Source organism: Sinocyclocheilus grahami, unplaced genomic scaffold (genome assembly GCF_001515645.1).
Source record: "Sinocyclocheilus grahami isolate Dianchi unplaced genomic scaffold, SAMN03320097.WGS_v1.1 scaffold388.1, whole genome shotgun sequence".
Lineage (NCBI taxonomy): Eukaryota > Metazoa > Chordata > Actinopteri > Cypriniformes > Cyprinidae > Sinocyclocheilus > Sinocyclocheilus grahami.
Window position 1 is genome coordinate 647,548 of NW_015505567.1, and position 19,006 is coordinate 666,553.

Sequence of the window (19,006 nt, forward strand, 5' to 3'; positions counted from 1 at the left end):
CATAACGCATGAGAGGAGAGAGAGAGCGAGAGACATAACGCATTAGAGGAGAGAGAGAGAGAGAGGAGAGAGAGAGAGCGAGAGACATAACGCATTAGAGGAGAGAGAGAGAGAGGAGAAAGAGAGCGAGAGACATAACGCATTAGAGGAGAGAGAGAGAAAGAGAGAGAGAGAGAGTGAGAGAGGGCGAGAGTGATAACGCATGAGAGCTTGAACGCTTTTCCCTTGATCTGAGGTTTACACGCTATTACCGTAACGCCTAGTATATGCGCGCACCACAAAACAACGTAGCGGCTAGAATGACCGTATTTTTCAAAGTGGAGGCTGGCCTGACCGCAGTACGAAATGCATGCATTCTGACAGCGCTGCACATGCTTGCGGCGGATCTGCTTGTTAACCAGGGTTCAAAGTCCAAAGCGCGAGGAAAATCTGTGCTGAAACAGTGTTATTCGTCAGTTGATCAGTCACATTTTTATGATTTTTTTTTTTACAAAGCATGTGACAATGCGATTCGTGCGACGTATTCGTAATGAGACTCGTTTATCAGGTCTTCCTGCGCGTTTCCGCCCAAATAAAAGTTGAGAAAACGCAAGAACTCCAACATTCATAAAATGTTAGTATTGTAATTTTACTGTTGTTCTGTAAAATAAAATAAAAAGACAATAATAATGATAATAATTTCAACAGCTCTGTTAATACATTTATTATAACATTCACATATAGTGTTCAAATTGGGATCTGTAATATTTTCTAATGTTTTTAAAGAAGGCTCTTTTGCTCAGCAAGGCTGCTTTTAATTTTATAGTAAAAAAAAACATGCCTGATTTAAGAAGGGGGTCTGATGGCCAAAAAACATTATTTTACTAACCTATTAATTTTAAGTTAAATTGTGCTCTGTTGGTATAATGTCTGCTAGAATGTTAAAAAATGTTCAGTGTTAAATATTTTTTTAATTGTTGTTTTGTAATTGATTTTTTTCTTTGAAAAGCAAGACAAAATGGTAGAGCACATTTTGGCACATTAAATTAATAAATTCATGTGGAGATTAATGTTTTAAATATAAAATTTTGAATACAGAAATATTATTTAAATAACTGAAATTATACACTAAAAATGAAATTAAGTCCGCCAGTAGGTGGCGGCAAGTCACTGATTTTATCACTGTATCATTCATTCAATTGATTCGTCCGAATGGCCGAATCATTCAGGAATGAAGCAAGTGACTGTCTTTATGAACTGACAGAAATCCGTCGTAGCGATGGAATTTTAATCCCTGAATCACAAAACGTTTTACTAAAATGCAGGGAACCACTCGTTACATTATACAAGTGCACACGTACTATTTTGGTGATGTAATTTGCATCACGCGCACTATACGCAGACCCTCGCATACAAGTAAAAACCGAAGTATACTTTGGCCTTTAAAGCAAGCTTAACATGTGCAACGTGCACACATTTGTATTGGTGCAGAATGAGAGACACTTGTAGCCTAGTATATTTCACACGGTCTGCTAGTTTCACTTCTGCTTTAAATATAGTTGTGTATGCTTGACTTTTAAAATAAATGTTGTTTATAGTAAATGTCCCTATAATTTTAGCTTGTTTTAAATTTACGATTTAGTTTTAATCCAAATGTATGCGCTAATGGAGCGAACAGCAATCAAGATCATGCAACAGAAGTGCGCATGCCTCTGACTCTCTCTCGCTCTCCTTACTGTCAACTTTAGTAACTTGTGCATTGTTTTACTTACTTGCTTTTGACATATCCGACCAAACTACAAACTTTCCAGTGATGACTGAGATATTCACAACTGTACAGCCGTGCGCTCAATCCACTCTGCTTATCAGCTCGCGCACATCCGCTATACAGGCGTGAATATTGCATGTTTAACATTATATTAAATTACTTACATGTACTTCATAGACATTCTTAATCTCTAATAACTCCATTCTACTCTCTGTTGTTCTGTTGTCAGTGTTTATTTTTCTGGACACAGCACACGCTGTGTGGTATCGGCTTTTGGTATCGGGGCATTTTTACGATTACAGGAGCGCAGTATCGGGCCCGATACTGATACCAGTATCGGTAGCGGTGCATCCCTAGTTGCCATTGAACAGATGTTGGAGAATCTGAATGCATATTTGGACAAAAGGCTGGGACTGAGGAAGTGTCATGATGACATGTGCCAGAAGTACAGCATCAAGTACTCAGAGAGTGGATTGTGGGCCTTGCCAGACATTAAAAGGGCTTATGGAAAGATGCAGTGCTTAAGGACAAACAACATCAGAGATGGATTGTCTGTGATTTTGGTCAAACAAATTCTACAGCATTTGCAGAAGACTGACAAAATACAACATGAGAACAAAGCAGAGAAAGCAAAGGTTTGAGCGTTTGCTGAACAATTGCAGAATGTAAAGGACAAAGAAAGACTGTTAAAGGAGAATGACAAATTGCTAACTTTGCTCTCCAAAAGACTGAAATCCAAATCTTCAAGCAGTTCTGTTGACAGTGAGACTGAAATTCCCATCAACACATGTGTTCAGGCTACAATGAACTCAAAGGTTAGACTTGCTCCTGTAATTAGGCCCTTTCGCACCGCTTTAGTTCCAGAACTAAACGTACGGTACTAAAGTACTGGGACGATTTTGCGCGAACTATTTTCCAGTACCATTTAAAGGGTTGCATTCGCACTGAGAGTATGTACTAAGAAGTGACGTAAGCCGGTCGACAGCGACGTCATATGTGCGCGGCGTTCAACAACAGAAACAAAATTAACAACAGGAGGATGGAGGACGCTGTGATCGAAGCTGTGTTTTGTTGTGTCTCGCGGGTTTCACAGTGGACATGGAAAGTCGACGTATACGTAAAGCGATTGAAAGAACGGAAAGGAGGACTAAGAATCTCCAAAGACAACTGGCAGTGCTACATTTGCTACAAGTGCCTGCACTTCAGTGTCCATCCATCTATCGCTGTTCTCCATACTTGCGAAATAAGTTGACATGCTTACAGTACGTTTACACAGCGTTTTAAATCATGGCGGGTGAGGGTGTTTTCGTACGCGTTTGGCCAATCAATGTCTACTTACGTCACGATTAGTACCAGTTGTGCTGGTTAGACCCTGCTCCAGAGTAGGAGCTAATTTGGTTCTCGAAAAAGGCAGTCCGGTACTAAAATCGCTCCCAGTTCCGGCGGTGCGAACACGCCGAAAAGTGGGTAGTTCCACAATTAGTTCTGGTACTATGAAAAGGTTCCTGCGGTGCGAAAGGCCCTATTGTCAAGAACAGAAGGACTGAAGTTGAAACGGACAATGAGGAGGAGTATGAGGAGGATGGTGAACGACGAACTCACACTGTGACAAAAGTGGTAAAGAAATATGTTCTATACAGATCATATCAACCAGCTACACCAGAGCAAGTTAAAAATGGTCAAAAGATTTGCCAGCTGTGTACAAACAACCATGGAAAGCTTGGCAATTCTTCAGCGTTTGCAGAATATCTACAATCTACATCCACTAGATGGTGAGATGATTGTTAATTTGAACTTAAGGGACAATGACCAAAAGAAGCTAACTGAAAGTGTTGAAACCAGGGTAGGTGAGTCTCAAGAAAACACCGAGGCTGGATGGGAAGCTGTGCAAACTTTCTTGTTTGAAACCTGCATTAGTTAATTGGGCTAAACTTACGTCAAGCATGCAAAAGACAGGAGAAAGTGTTGCAGAGTTTGAAGAACGCTTCAGACACACTTTGACAGAACATGCTGGTGTGAACAACAACATCTCAGTAAAGATACTAGCATGCCTCTTAAAAACCACATTTGTGAATGGACTGAAACCTGAGATTTCTAAACCCTTAAAATTAGGTGTGATGACTGGGACAGTACTGGAACAACATTTATGCAGATTGTTGAATGGTCAGCAAAGATTGAAAGAACAAAGAAGAAAATCTCAGAGCTTTGCAATCCAAAGCCTTGTCATACAACAACAGGACAATGGGGTATGAAGAAAGTGAATATCAGAGACACTTAAAAGCAAAAAAGATGCAGACATTACAACAAGGAAGGACACTGGGTTTGTGATTGCAAGCCGAGTTTGAGACATCAAAGTGATTGAGGACAACATGTTGAAGAGGTTTCAGCAGTTGACTGCCAAACAAAAACTCTGCTAAAAGCTGTTGAGCCGCAGAGAAACTGAAGAACCTCTCTCTGCAGCACCAACTAGTGACATCACATCCAGCAACTGATGTACTCCTCGTGTATGCAAAAACAGCACATGAAGACACCACCCCAAAGGTAAAAGCATACACGGAATTCTCAACAGCTAAAGCCAAAGATGATGTCCTAATAGACGGTGCTGCTAAACAAGCCGTAAAAGAGAGAGGTGCAGGTAAAGCGGCATTAAGACAACTTAAGCAAGACAGACAGCAGGACAGTAAACAAATGCAAAATGAAGAGCACAATTAAGAAGCATCATCACTGGTGGAAAATGGAGATGAACTGCATGATGACAACCAATGCAGTGAGGAAAACCACAATGAAACTACAAGGAGATTATGCCCTTTTAAACATTTAACAGTCCGTCCCATGTCGAATGAAATTCTGACATCTGACAGCCTTGTCCAAACTGATGAAAGACTCAGTCTGGCAGTATGAGAATCCAGGTGGGAAAGCCAACTTCAGGACCTCTTGGTAGCTGATAGAGCAGTTAAGGTGCAAGGGAAATAAAAGTAGATTGACGTGAGCCAGTGGGATTTGAAAAATCTGTTTAGAGACTAGGGATAGATGGCAGTAGTGTTTTTCAGAGTCCAGATATGGCGGGACTAGGGTTTTTAGGCTCTAGCTTGTCACCTGTAGACGAAGACATGAACATTCTACGACTGATAAAAACAGTAGTGCCCTGCCAACATTAAATAGGGACAGTTTTATTGGCCGGTAGGCATATGTTTAAAATCTTTTTGTTTCCCTTTTCTCTTGTGTTTAATTGCAGGTGTTCCGGCATTACATTGGATGAGCAAAGACATCCAGCACTTGGACTGTACTGCACTGGCCACCTAGATGAACATGCCTGAACATCCACAGAACACAACAACTAGGGCTGTGCAAATAATCAAATGCGATTTTCATGCGCATCTCGTCATTAAAGCTTCTGTTTTAGGTTCTGTGATTAGTAGTAAATCTCCAGCACGTGCTTTCAGATGGAGCGGCATTTACTACACAGAGCCGTAGTTCACTGACAAGCTACGCAATATCGCGTTCATTATCAGCAATGAATCGCCTGTGATTGACAGCTTAAGATGACAACTTAAGGCTGATTTATACTTCTGCGTCGGACCTACGCCGTAGCTTACGCATAGACGCACATCCATACGCCGTAGCCTGACGTGCACCTCTCCAAAAATCTAACTGCGTCAATTCTACGCAGACCGCAAGCGCTGTGATTGGTCTGCAAGAACCCCTCCCTCCATATGTCCTTGAGTTTTGTTTGTTTATGTGCACTTTTATGTATTTTGTGAAAAAAAAGAAAAAAAAAGAAAGTATTTTAATGTTACACCTTATATAAAATAAAATAAAACAAAGCAAAGAACAAGTATCTTATCATTTATTATACTACATAGCATTATACATCAGTAGTTGTCCGCAACAGACAATGTTAATCTGCCGTGGTACGAGTCCTTGTGCAGATTGAAATAATGCCATCATTTCCTGTTCCGTTGTTGTCTCCTTTTTGTAGTTTTAAATAATGATTTAATGATTTGATATTTATTTGCCGCCGTAACGGCTATAATGCTTCTCCGACGAGCCGCTTCTTCTTCGGCTTTTGCCGTGGTACTGCGGGTTACACCAGCAACATGCCCGTGGACACTGCAAACTAGAGGTTTGCATGTGTACTGCGCGTGCATAACAGTCTTGAGCGCAAGTCAATAAGAATAAAGCGCAGATATGCTGTTCTAAGTGGACGTTGGGAACGGGATATTGTTAGACTGCCCGCTCCCGTTCAAATTACACCAGAGTTACCAACCGCTACTGCGATTTATTCGGGAATTTAATCTCACGGCGCAAAAAATCCGGTCGGGTACCGCAGTTGAATGTCCGCGCAGAGCCTCCACGCACACTCTCCGATGACGAGTCTCCGATGACATGATTTTTACGCCATGCATACCATAGCGGACCCAATATATAAAACGATATACCCACGATATCAAAAATGTTAAATATATCGCACGATAGTTTCATGCTTTTTTCCATTTAAAGGCGCGTGTTATGAGTGACAAGCAGACAGCCAACAGAACACACAAACACATGCTGAAATAAGTGCCGTGCCTGACTGTGATGAGGAGACTGTGATTCATAAAGAAATATTAGTCGAATTTAAAATAAAAACTTGCATTCGAATGCAAAAACGGTGTATTTAAATTTTAGGTGTGTGCGTCAGGGAGCCTTATCAGTGGCGCACGAGATGCGTTGAGGACGTAATGGCGCTTTTCCACTGCATGGTACGGCACAGTTCGGCACGGCACGGCTCGCTTTTGGGGGGTTTTCCACTGTGTATGTCAGTCCTATGTCTTGTGTTTTTCTCCCCATGTGCCTTCCATGACCTGGTTTCTCCCGTGTTTCCTGCCTATATTTGGTGTTCCTGTTCCCATTAAGTTCCATTTGTTTCAGCTGTGTCCCAGTAATCTCCTTGTTAAGTTCTGAGTATATTAGCCCTGTGTTTCCTGAGTCCTGTCTTAAATGTCATCCCCGTGTGATATGTGTGTGTTCTCTTGGTTTGAAAATAACAAATGGCGCTTTTCCACCGCATGGTACGGCACAGTACGGTTCACTTTTGGGGGGTTTTCCACTGGGTACAGTACCTGGTACCTGGTACTTTTTTTAGTACCACCTCGGTTGAGGTTCCAAGTGAACCGTACCATTACCAAAACGTGACATGTAAACTCTGCTGATCACAGATTGGCCGGAGAGAATCGTCACTACCTGCGTCACTGAACTTGCGACACAAACACAACAGAACCGCTAGATTTAAATCAGCACAGCCAGCGAAGGATCGAAAGCAACTGTTTTGAACAAGCGCACCTTTTTTAACAACCAAAAAGTGGCCGTTTCGTTGTCTGTTGAGGAAATACAGCTGCCTGCTCCACCATGGCTTCCTAGTCTGCCTGCTCTGCCATGGCTCCCTGAACTGCCTGATCCGCCATGTGTCCTGGAACGGGTACCGCTCTGGAGGCCTGCCATCCCATGTAAGCATGTCCTGAGGTGCCTCCAGAGCGGAACCAAGCCATTCACACAGAACGCATATTCGGCACATTTTTGAGACGCACAACTATGAATGTTGCACTTGCGTCTCGCACAAGAGATGAACAGAAATCCATGTAAAGTTAAAAGAGGTTAAACTTTTAGAAAACATGTCTTGAGAATTTGTGGGGTTTTTTATTCCATTCCACTGCGTCTCATTTTTTTTAAATGCAATCGTGTGATCGGAACTCTGGCTATTTGTATTAATCTATGCATAAATACACAATGCTGTTTTGTTCATATTGTTTATGCAATTTACGAAATTATATTTTATTTATAAATATTAGTTTAGACGGTATGCACTTTTTGGTCCCACTTTATATTAAGTGGCCCTAATACCTGTGTACTTGCATAATAACTAGATGTGTACACATTGGTACATAGTATCTACAGCTGTAATGTTTGTATAACTACACATATGTAACAACCCACTGAATGGTATGTGCAAGTATAAATGTGTAACAGGTCAATGGTAACAACACTTTTTGGTAATGAAAGTACAAATGTGTAACAGGACTAACAGCACTTTTTGGTAAAGAAAGTGTTACACTTTATATTAAGTGGCCCTAATACCTGTGTACTTGCATAATAACTAGATGTGTACACATTGGTACATAGTATCTACAGCTGTAATGTTTGTATAACTACACATATGTAACAACCCACTGAATGGTATGTGCAAGTATAAATGTGTAACAGGTCAATGGTAACAACACTTTTTGGTAATGAAAGTACAAATGTGTAACAGGACTAACAGCACTTTTTGGTAAAGAAAGTGTTACACTTTATATTAAGTAAACAATTCCTATGGATTTACCATGTAATTACTCTGAGGTTACATAGCAGCGGCCAGTAAGTTAGGCTTTACATATAAATTGTGGTTGGTGTCTAGAATGTTACACTTTATATTAAGTGGACAGTTCCTGAGGAGTTACCATGTAAGTACACTGGTATTACAGTGGTGCACCAACTCCTCCCACTTTACATATCCCTAAAACTATACCCATTTCCACCCCTAAACCTACCCATCTCCACCCCCTGGATCAAATTGTTCCAATTACTCTTATACATTTTGTTGTTACAAAATGTAGTTATATATGTCCTGTTACACATTTGTACTTACACAAAACATTCGGAGGGTTGTTACATGTGTGTAGTCACAGAAATATTACAGCTCTAGATACTATGTACCAATGTGTACTTACAATGTGGTTACATACTACGTACACATCTAGTTACTATGTAATTACACAGGTATTAGGGCCACTTAATATAAAGTGGGACCCACTTTTTTAATAGACTGCTGTTATTTCATTGAATTGAATAAACAATTTAATGAGGTGCATTATTTTGCTCATTGCGCCCTCCTGTGGCCTCAGGAGACAGGCCAAATGTTTACTTAAAGGGTTAGTTCACCCAAAAATGAAAATTTGCCTGAGTTTTACTGGCCCTCAAAGCATCCTAGGTGTAGGCAACTTTTTTCCAATCAGAGTTATATAAAAAAAATTGTCCTGGCCCCTCCAAGCCTTACAATGGGGGTAAGCGGGTGTTGGTTGTCAACAGTTCAGAAGACATGAAATAAAGTGCGCGCATCCATAATTAAACATCCCTCACACGGCTTCGGGGGGGTGAATAAAGACCTCCTGTAGCGAATCCATGTGTTTTTGTAAGATAAATATCCATATTTCAAACGTAATAAACACTTTTCTCTCACTTCCGGAATTCTGTCATATGTGGAAGGCGTTCCGGCAGATGACGTAGGACGTCAGCATTGCGTGATTAGTGACGAGTGCGGAGAGAGAACAAAACAAAACGCCGGTCACGAATTAGAAGCACAAAATTAGGATTTGTAAAGAAAAATGTCAGAGATTTTTGATATAAGCCAAGAGGAGACTGGTTTTCCTTTGCTAAAGTAACGAAACTTTGCTCCCTTTGTTCCTGCATTTCTCAGAAGTGCGCGCACAATGCCTACATCATCCATCTGCATGTCTTCCGCATACCACAGTCAGCGGAAGTGAGAGAAAAGTGTTTATTACGTTTGAAATATGGATATTTATCTTACAAAAATGCATGGATTCGCTACAGGAGGCCTTTATTCACCCCCCGAAGCAGTGTGAGGGACTTTTTTTTTTTATTATGGATGCACACACTTTATTTCACGTCTTACCCGCTTACCCCCATTTTAAGGCTTGGAGGGGCCAGGACAATTTTTAATATAACTCCGATTGGATTTGTCTGAAAGAAGAAAGTCACAGACACCTAGGATGCTTCGAGGGTGAGTAAAACATAGGCTAATTTTCATTTTTGGGTGAACTAACCCTTTAACACTTATTTAATCTACATATAAAATATAAGAAAAGATATGTTTAAATTTTATTTTTGTTATTTTGTCTGTTAAGACAAATAAGTTGTTGTTTGTCCTAATAAATTGGGTAAATTAAAAAAAAATTCTACTAAATTCTGCTCTCGGTTTAAGAAAGGTTATAAAACATTTTCAATAATCATCGATACAGATAGATATGAAACATTATATCGTGGTACATTTTTTTAGCTATATCACCCAAAAGAAATCTAGTACATTGGCGAGCCACCCAAACGATTGCTCAGCCAAATACAGCAAAATCTAACATGTCCCAAACAGCTGGAAGGGGGATTCATCAGACAAAGTGACTTCTTTGCTGTCCTTTTAGACAGTAAAATTTGTGCTTGTGAGAAAAAGTAAATTTTTTGCCCAATTAAGCATTTTGTAATTATTATTATTTTTGTAATTTTTTTTTTGTGTGCAATGCATCTGATCAATCTGCAGAATAATCTATAAATAATGTGAATTAACAACTGAAGCAGCAAACTTTGCGAAACTTGTTTAGATGAAAATAAATTCTAAATTAAATCTGTTCATCATATAAAGCAATCAGAGCTCTTCACAAGTCTTGGATTAAACCATACTGTTTGAGGACTTTATGACTTTTTTTAATCTTCTAAGATTAGGTTGCCATGGGGACTATTTTCAACAGAACAGACTATTTTTAAATGCATTGCATTAACGGTGTTTGTTCAGTCTGTGCCACCTAAAATTTTCAACAGGCTATTTTTGGTCCATTTTATTTTGCTTTACAAATTCATTGGTTTAAATTTGGCAGACTATTCAACACTGCACATTCAGGAAAAACTGATTAAGCACTTAGAATACATAACAGAGCATCAGTTTACTCTTGGGTCATGTTGCGCCACATCCAGATTCACTGATTTTAATGGGTTCTGTTGTCTTTTGTCTCACAAATCTTCTCTGCTATCTACTGCTAAGATAATGGCACCATAATCCAAATGTAGACCACTTCTAGCAACAACATTTTGCCCTGTGATGCCTGTTTTTACAGTATATTGTTTGTCTACACACACACTTGCTAAATTTACAAAATAAATATTCATTGATCAGTACTTTTTACTTTTAATACTCAAGTACATTAAACAAATTTTGTTTGTACTTTCACTCAAGTAAAATTGAAAATGAGTGCTTAACACTTTTACTGGTGTAATATTTTATTAGGTAGCTGTACTTTAACTCAAGTACTTGATTTGTGTGCTTTGCCCAACACTGGAACACTGATTTAAATGTAAATGCCGTTTTTTATGCATTAATCAGCTTTTCCGCATATACTGGCCCTGATGAACATAAAATATACTTACTGCTTGCACAATTTCTGCAAATCAGTTTTTGTGAATTAATAAATGACTTGCTCTGCCTGTTGGTTTGGTCTTCGTCAACACCCACTTTACACTGCCTGCTGGTGAGGATGACCAACAGCAGATGGAGAATATGTATTAATATTCTACTGCTATTCCTGCAATTCCAATGTTGAATATTCAGCTGAATTTGAACCACTGAATTTGTGGAAGTGAATCTGTAAAGCAAAATAAAATGGACTGAAAATTGCCTGATGAATATTAAAGGTAGTATTTTATAAAAGATTGTATATTTTGGAAATTAAGTCTGAAAGGTGAATATTAACTATTGATCCACCCTTCACACTGAAACTGCACTGAATGTGTGAAGATAACAGAAGCTTAGCAGCTAACTGAGATGAAAATGTAAACTTGAATTATGCCTTGCTTGCATACACTTTTAAACAGTCCATCAGATGACAGTAACAGATACCAACCCAAAACAGGAAATTGAAGGTGAAGAGCAGGTATTTTAGGAAAATGGTCCCACATGTTTCGTTCTTCTCTTTATTTTCCCCCATCTGATGAAGAAAATGCACAGACATGAACTAAAAGCAACTGAACAATTTTGTTGGGCTAAATAGGCCTATGCTGTTGTTTTGTGGATGTGCATAGTATTTGCTTTTGTCTTTTCAAATCTTATGTTAAAGGGGTCATATGATGCGATTTAAATTTTTCCTTTCTCTTTGGAGTGTTACAAGCTCTTGGTGCATAAAGAAGATCTGTAAAGTTGCAAAGACTAAAGTCTCAAATCCAAAGAGATATTCTTTATAAAAGTTATGAGTCAACCACGCCTACCTAAAATGGGCTCGTTCTAACACACCCCCACATGTGTACATCACGATGTGGGAAGATTTGCATAACGCCGCCCAAATGTTTACGCAAAGAAAGAAGGCATAACTTTTATTCTGCTGTAGTATTGTTGTTGCCGCCGCCGCCATGTCGTGAAGGCGCTGTGTTTCGTTGTGAAAGCGAAACTACTTTGGATGGCCTTCCAAAAGAGGATGATCCGCTTTGTCATGCCTGGAGCTGATCTGTACTGGTCGCAGAGGAAATACATCAACTTCGCGCTGCGGATCACCGTATCGGCTTTCATCGTGGACGAAGTGGAGTCCAGCCCGGGGTCGTCGCACGTGGTTGCCGCAAGCCCGCCGGACGCTCCATTGAATCCGCCAGCCGCGCCGTTGTCAAGCCCGCCCGCCTCTGCTCACTCAAGCCGGCCTCCGCATACTCTAGGCCGCCGTGTGTGACGCCGTTTCGTTGTGAAAGCGAAACTACTTTGTTTGGCCTTCCAAAAGAGGACACGACTAGAAATCAGTGGTTAAGTTGTATTTACAACACTGTTCCAGAACAGTTCAACCCAAATATTCAGATGTGTGCAGCGCATTTTATGGAGGACTGTTTCCTGATCCTGGTAGAGTAGACTACAATGCCGGCTGTTCTGACTCACAGACTGCAAGTACGTTTTTTATAGTTAAAGAATTTGCCACTGATGATTCAAACGCGAGTTTTGAGCAGTGTAGAGTAGCACTTGTTGTTTGTCATTTCTCTGATCACAAATGCATACATGGTTTTATGTTTATGCAGCGCGAAGCAACGCAATGCGTAAAAAGACAGTATAAATCATTATAATCCGTAATTATGTCTCCACTGGATGCAACAAATGCCTCGTTTATAATGGGTTTTAATGTTTTTGTCTCGTTGCTCCGGCCGTGACAAGGCATCACAATATCACACGCTTGCGGTATTCGGCCAATCACAACACACTGGATAGCTGGCCAATCAGAGCACACCTTGCTTTTCAGACCAATGAGCTTTTTAAAAATCGACCAGAAAGGCAGGGCATAGAGGAGAAACAATAATGTACAGTATGTGGAAAATAATGTGTTTTTTAACCTTAAACCGCATAAACATTTCATTACACCAAATACACAAAATGTTCTTTTTAGCAACATCATATGACCCCTTTAAAATATATACTTTGACACACAGGTGATGAATGTGTCTGGACCTCTTTGTTTATATGCCACTCAAAAACACAGATGTTCACAACAATGATTGACACACACACACACACACACACAAACAAACAAACACCACACACACACGCCAATTATAAACAGTTGAGATATCCCTTACAAGACAATACTGTGGTGGTACATTGCAATACAATGGTATTTACATGGTGCTCCAGCTAATACCATTCTACATGTCTAGAAGACCAAAACTGTACTATAATACTTTATTGATTAGATTAATTTCGAAATAAATACTCGTTTTCACAGTCGTAACATTTATAATAACTAATAATAATGCTCACTAAATGAAGTAATATGTGACACACAACTGACTGGTCACTCACCTGTCTGAACATGTTCAGAATGACACATCTTGATCGCTAACGCAGCACAAAGCCATGCTGAATAGGGAAACTCCCATAAAACTCTTTAAATGGCAGAAATTGAGCAATTGCAAGTATGCTATTCCGAATTCAGCCTTATAAACGGTTTCAGAGCACATTTATAATATACTTATTTGACCAACTTTCATTTTACATTTTCGCATGTCAAATGAAAGATTAGCTTGGTTTATTTATTCAGATTATTTAATCTCCGTTTTATTTTCTAATTGATTTCTACTGCGGTAACACAATACCAGCCGCTAGGCCACCCCAGAAATAAAGTTAACACTGCAGCTCTATACTCATTAGAATCAATCTGTACAGTCCCCCAATTCTTTGTAACGGTGTTCAGATTTTTCGACCTCGAAGGCTAATTCCATAAAGACCTAATTTACTACGAACACTTTTCAAAGAGTTTAGATCTTACCTTTATTAGCCGATGCCACACAAAGACAGCCAAACAGAGGAATACTGCAAACAAAAAAATAAGAATCGGTCCTCATTCAAACAAACAAACAAAAAAAAAACTTAAGCTTAATTTATCGGCTAGTTTACCTTTTTTCTTCAGAACAGAACGAACAGCAGAAACACAACGTGCCCAAAGAGAAAAGTTCGAAGGAGCTCCACCCTAGTGAGCAGGGTTGCCAGGTGCCAGAAAATGTTCCAACCTAAATTCCTATTATACTCCTGCAATACCTGAGGCTACAATTTTAGTGCCGCATCTGTAGGAATCTTTTTTGTGTGTGTGTTTATTACATGGTGGGGTCCTCAACATGTTAGCACACTCACATAGTGGGGACCAAATCCCCGGTCCCACCATGTTTTGCTCAGGAGGCGTTGCTGATATGCCTAGTGCAGTTTTTTCTGAAACCCCTCCATGAGCAAAAACCGGATTTCTGTCCCCAGCAGCCCCTCACTGCAGAACAAAGATCCAGGGAGCGGGGTTGGATCCTGGGCGCCCCCCAGCACTGCACATTTTGTGTATCTCCCTAATCAAACACACCTGATTCAACTCATTAGCTCATTAAAAGAAACTCCAGGACCTGAAATGGGTGTCAGATAAGGGAGACATACAAAATGTGCAGTGTTGGGGGGCGCTCAGGACCAGGGTTGAGAAACACTGAGATTCAGGAGGTGGAGGTGGTAGGTTTAGGGGTGGAGATGGGTGGGTTTAGGGATCAGGGGGTGGAGACGAGTAGGTTTAGGTATATGTAAGGTGGGAGGAGTTGGATCTAGATCCAACCTCGCCCCCTGGATCTTGTGTTCTGCAGTGAGGACCATCTCTTTCTGTGTGTGTTTTTTTTTACAGTCTATGGTGTGTGTGTGGCAGCGCTGCTTTACAGCGCCCCTGTAGTCTGGCCGCGGAACTGCACCTCTTTACCGACTGCTCAGTGCTCATGCGCAAAACCACCTGACCAAACCAACGTTAATCACCGTTAATCAACGTCAATCAATTTTCACCCTCGACGGATTAATCAATTGTTACAGGTAATTAGACAGGTTTTTTCACATTATCTCGATAATTCAGTAATCAAAAGAAGACATCGCAGTTTAATCCTTAGTCAAATATCTGAGGCGATATCTATGTGTTGTAATTGATTTTATTTTATTTTTTTACCAAAAAATATGGCGAAAACACTGATAAACTTAAACTGTATGTAGGCATATAATTTAAGGGGTTTACATGAGGAAAATATTATGCTAACGTGCTAAATTTCCGGCACTGCGTGGCGTGCGATTAAGAGGCCGGAGTGAGGTTTGTGATTCCCGGGGAGACGCTGAATCGAGCGCCGGTGACGCGGCCTACTCACGGAGGAGGAAGCAACGGAAACCGGGAAAAGAGGCGGAGGAGCACGTTATCAGCGCCGCCAACGAGACTAAACACAAAACCGAATATAAAGGTAGGTTACCGTAGATTTACTATGCTATTTTAGTAAATTCTTTCTGTTACCACAGATACGCCATTATTTTACGTTCATTTAACTATTTTTAAAAACATGATAATAAATTTGCCATGTTTTGTAGTTGCATTATAGTAATACCATGGTTTTTCATAAGAGTGCATTCCAAGGTTATAGAAATCTTAAATAAATAATCATGGATAATTTCAAGTTCTGATTCTTAGAATTGTTAGAGTTAAGATTAATAACCATAAACTGTAACTAAATATAAATTAAACCTAATAATGTTACACTAATACATAAAGCAAAAGTAATCATACATTTGTTTTAGTTATCCTCAGCTCTTTCTTAAACGTTTTAGCAGTTACACTTTTATTTGTGAAAGCAGTATTTATAAATTGACTTTAAAAAAATCTTAATACAGTAATCATGAAGACTTGGTGATTCATTGGTCATCATAAGTTGTAGGTTAAACCGTTTTAAAGTGCTCTCCATCCATCCATCCGTATGTATGTATGTATGTATGTGTATCTTAATATTGAAAAGCATTAAAAATTATCATTAAAAAGCTTATTTTAACTAATGGTCTATTTTTCTTCCATACATCTGAATAAAATTAACAGCTAGCTAACAAATTGCTTTGTTCTGGTTTCACCTCACTCCAGACTAAACTAAATGATTTTATAGGTAATTTAGAGAAGATATTTTGAAAAATGTTGGGATGAGAAAAAAATACTATGGAAGTCTATGGTTCTCATCAACTGTTCGGATCCCAACATTTTTCAAAATATCATCTTTTGTGTTCAACGGAAGAAAGAAACTCATGCAGGTTTGGAACAAGTGTGGGGGGTGGGGGGGGGGGGTGAGTAAATGGTGACAATTTTCATTCTGAAAGTGAACTACTCCTTTAAGGCTAAATCACACTTTCGATCTCCTATCTGACAAAAAGGAAAATCAATCCAATTATGAATATTAAAATGTATGGTCAAAAATTTCTGGGAATGTATGGTCAAGAATTTCTGGGAATGTGGATGGATTCAAAACTGTATTTTAGAATTCATATTCAGAAATTAGTAGACAAAGGTAAAAAAGCAATAAATATAATGAGGTGCTTGGCAGGTGTTGAATGGGGGGCATGTCGTCAGTCTCTTAAAAGAATATACTGTGCACCGATAAGAGCAGCTATTGATTATGGTAGTATGGTGTACAGTTCGGCATCTAAAACACAACTTTTAAAGATCGAGACAATTCAATCACAGGCACTGCGAATATGTTGTGGAGCAATAAGATCATCTCCAATAGCAGCAGTACAAGTAGAGCTGGATGAAATGCCTCAGGAATTTCGAAGGCTCAAGTTAAAGATGAGATACTGGATTAATATAAAAGGACACTTAGATAGTCATCCAGTTAAGAAAGTTCTGAAGGATTGCTGGGAATATGAGTATAAAAAACTATCACGCTTGGGATGGACTGCCAATGAGGAGGCACAGAATATGGGAATTAGTGACATCAATATTGCCCCTTCTGTGGCAACTTCAGCAGTTTCTCCTTGGCTTTTCCCTATGCCTGTAGTTGACGTTCAGCTATATGAAGAAAAACATAACCAGGAAAGAAGTATGTTAACAAATATAGCAGTGCAGCAATACATTGAACAAACTTATTATAGCATATTGCAAATATACACGGGTGGCTCTAAAGATCCTGAATCTGGAATAACAGCAGCAGCAGTCTACATACCCCAATTCAAAGTCAAAATTTCAAAAAGAATTTCAGATCATATATCTGTTTTTACTACAGAGACAATTGCAATATTCCTAGCTCTTCAGTGGATGGAAGAAGTACAGCCAATAAGGTCAGTAATTTGTACAGACTCCCTTTCAGTTTTAAATAGCTTGCTAAGTGGAATTTCAACAGCAAGGCAAGATATCATTTTTGAAGTGATGCAGAGTCTATTTCGAATAAGACAATCTGGTCTTATGTTAAATTTCCTGTGGGTACCATCACATATGGGTGTGGAAGGAAACGAGGAGGCAGACCATCTGGCTAAACAGGCTCTGAAGCTTGCACAAATTGACATTAAAGTGTCAATGAGTAAAGCAGAAGTAAAAGGGTTAATTGCAAATGAAATAAGAAAGAAATGGCAGAAGGAGTGGGATAGTGGAACAAAAGGTAGACACTTTCATCATATTCAAGAGAAAGTAGGTCAAGAAAGAAGAAAGTTTGGCAACAGGAAAGAAGACGTTTTAATGTCAAGAATGCGTATTGGACATTGTTCGTTAAATCAGTGTCTGTATAGAATGGGGAAGCACGAAACTGGAAATTGTGACATGTGGTCATGCAGAATCAGTAGAACATGTACTTATAGAGTGTGATGCATATGCAATAATTTGTCACTTCAGGTTCTGTTTGGAAATGACCCAATGCAATCAAGAATATTTCATGAATTATTTTCTTAAAAGAAACCAGACTGATCAATAGAATTTAGGATACGGTTGTAGTAAAAGCGGGAATAATTGGCGTTGTATTTTTTTGTTTTTGGCTATAGTTCTCAAACTTCCAATCATTATGCGCTCCACACTCCTATCCAGTAGGTGGCGGGAATGCACCATTTAAGTTGGTTTGCCAACCGCCATTAAATTTAGAAGATCTCCTATATGAGGTTTTTTTGTTGTTGTTTTTATTGCTTCAACCAGATTAACAAAAGATTTCAACATATAGATACAACACAACCTATTCACATTATTACAATCATACAACTTACAGGAACAACAATTTTTTTTAAATTATAAATAAAATAAAAGATTTCTTCCTTTTCCCTAGAGACACATTTAGTATACAAATGAGTTGAAAAACATAGCGGGGACATTATCTTTCAAAGAATGTCTCCATAAAATTTAACAATTTCATGCTTTTTGTTATTAATTAACACTAAAGACTTTTAACAACCCCATTTCTTTTAAGAATACTTCACATTTAGGTAAACAATCCGCAAATTTTTGTTTATGAATGTAATATTTACCATGTAAAAGTTTACAACATATTTAAACATTTTGCTTTTGTGCGTGTAAGAACATAACATCTTTTAAAGATAATTTATAATTAACATTTCTTGGGGCAAATAGAAAAAAGCTAACATCAGACCAAAATTTCAAAGACAGATCACAGCTGTAAAACAAATGACGCAAGTCTTCCTCGTGTATATTACAAAAACTGCATTTGTTTTCAATATCCATGAATTTTGATAAAGCTTTACATGGGTAGATTTTGTGGCGTATTTTAAAGTGTACCTCTTTAACTTTATTCAACATACAAAATTTATATGGATTTAACCATGCCTCTTTCCAATGAATATCAGAAATCTGCGCATTCCAAAAATATTTCCCTCTTGGAGAGATTTTATGATTGGATTGAAAGATTAATCTAATATTTTTATTATTACAGGAATGAGAAAATGGTTTAATACTATTAACTCAGGAAGTTTCCTTTCGTGACTTCCAAAAATGAGGTGACTTTTCATTAAGTGTATTAATCAGTTTGGAATGGCTTTTACAACTTTCTGAAACTCTTTAAATGGAATTGGGAAATTATAGAAAGACAAATTCTTCATAAGACAACAAGTTTCCCCACTTTTATCAAACAGATCCATAACAAAGTATATATTTTTTTCAAGCCAATTACACAAAAATAAAGACT

General features: G+C 38.8%; 1 protein-coding gene across 1 annotated transcript in view; it reads right to left on the minus strand.

Moving 5' to 3' along the window:
- Positions 1-14,038, minus strand: part of cd151l (CD151 antigen, like) — a 58,102-nt gene extending 44,064 nt beyond the window's left edge. The window contains exons 1-3 of the mRNA XM_016231352.1: positions 13,968-14,038; positions 13,840-13,883; positions 11,449-11,532 (exon numbers count right to left, since the gene is read on the minus strand). Coding sequence (XP_016086838.1) covers positions 11,449-11,532 — 84 coding nt within the window. The 5' untranslated portion in view covers positions 13,840-13,883; positions 13,968-14,038. The remainder of the gene's footprint in view (positions 1-11,448; positions 11,533-13,839; positions 13,884-13,967) is intronic.
- Positions 14,039-19,006: the final 4,968 nt, after the last annotated feature.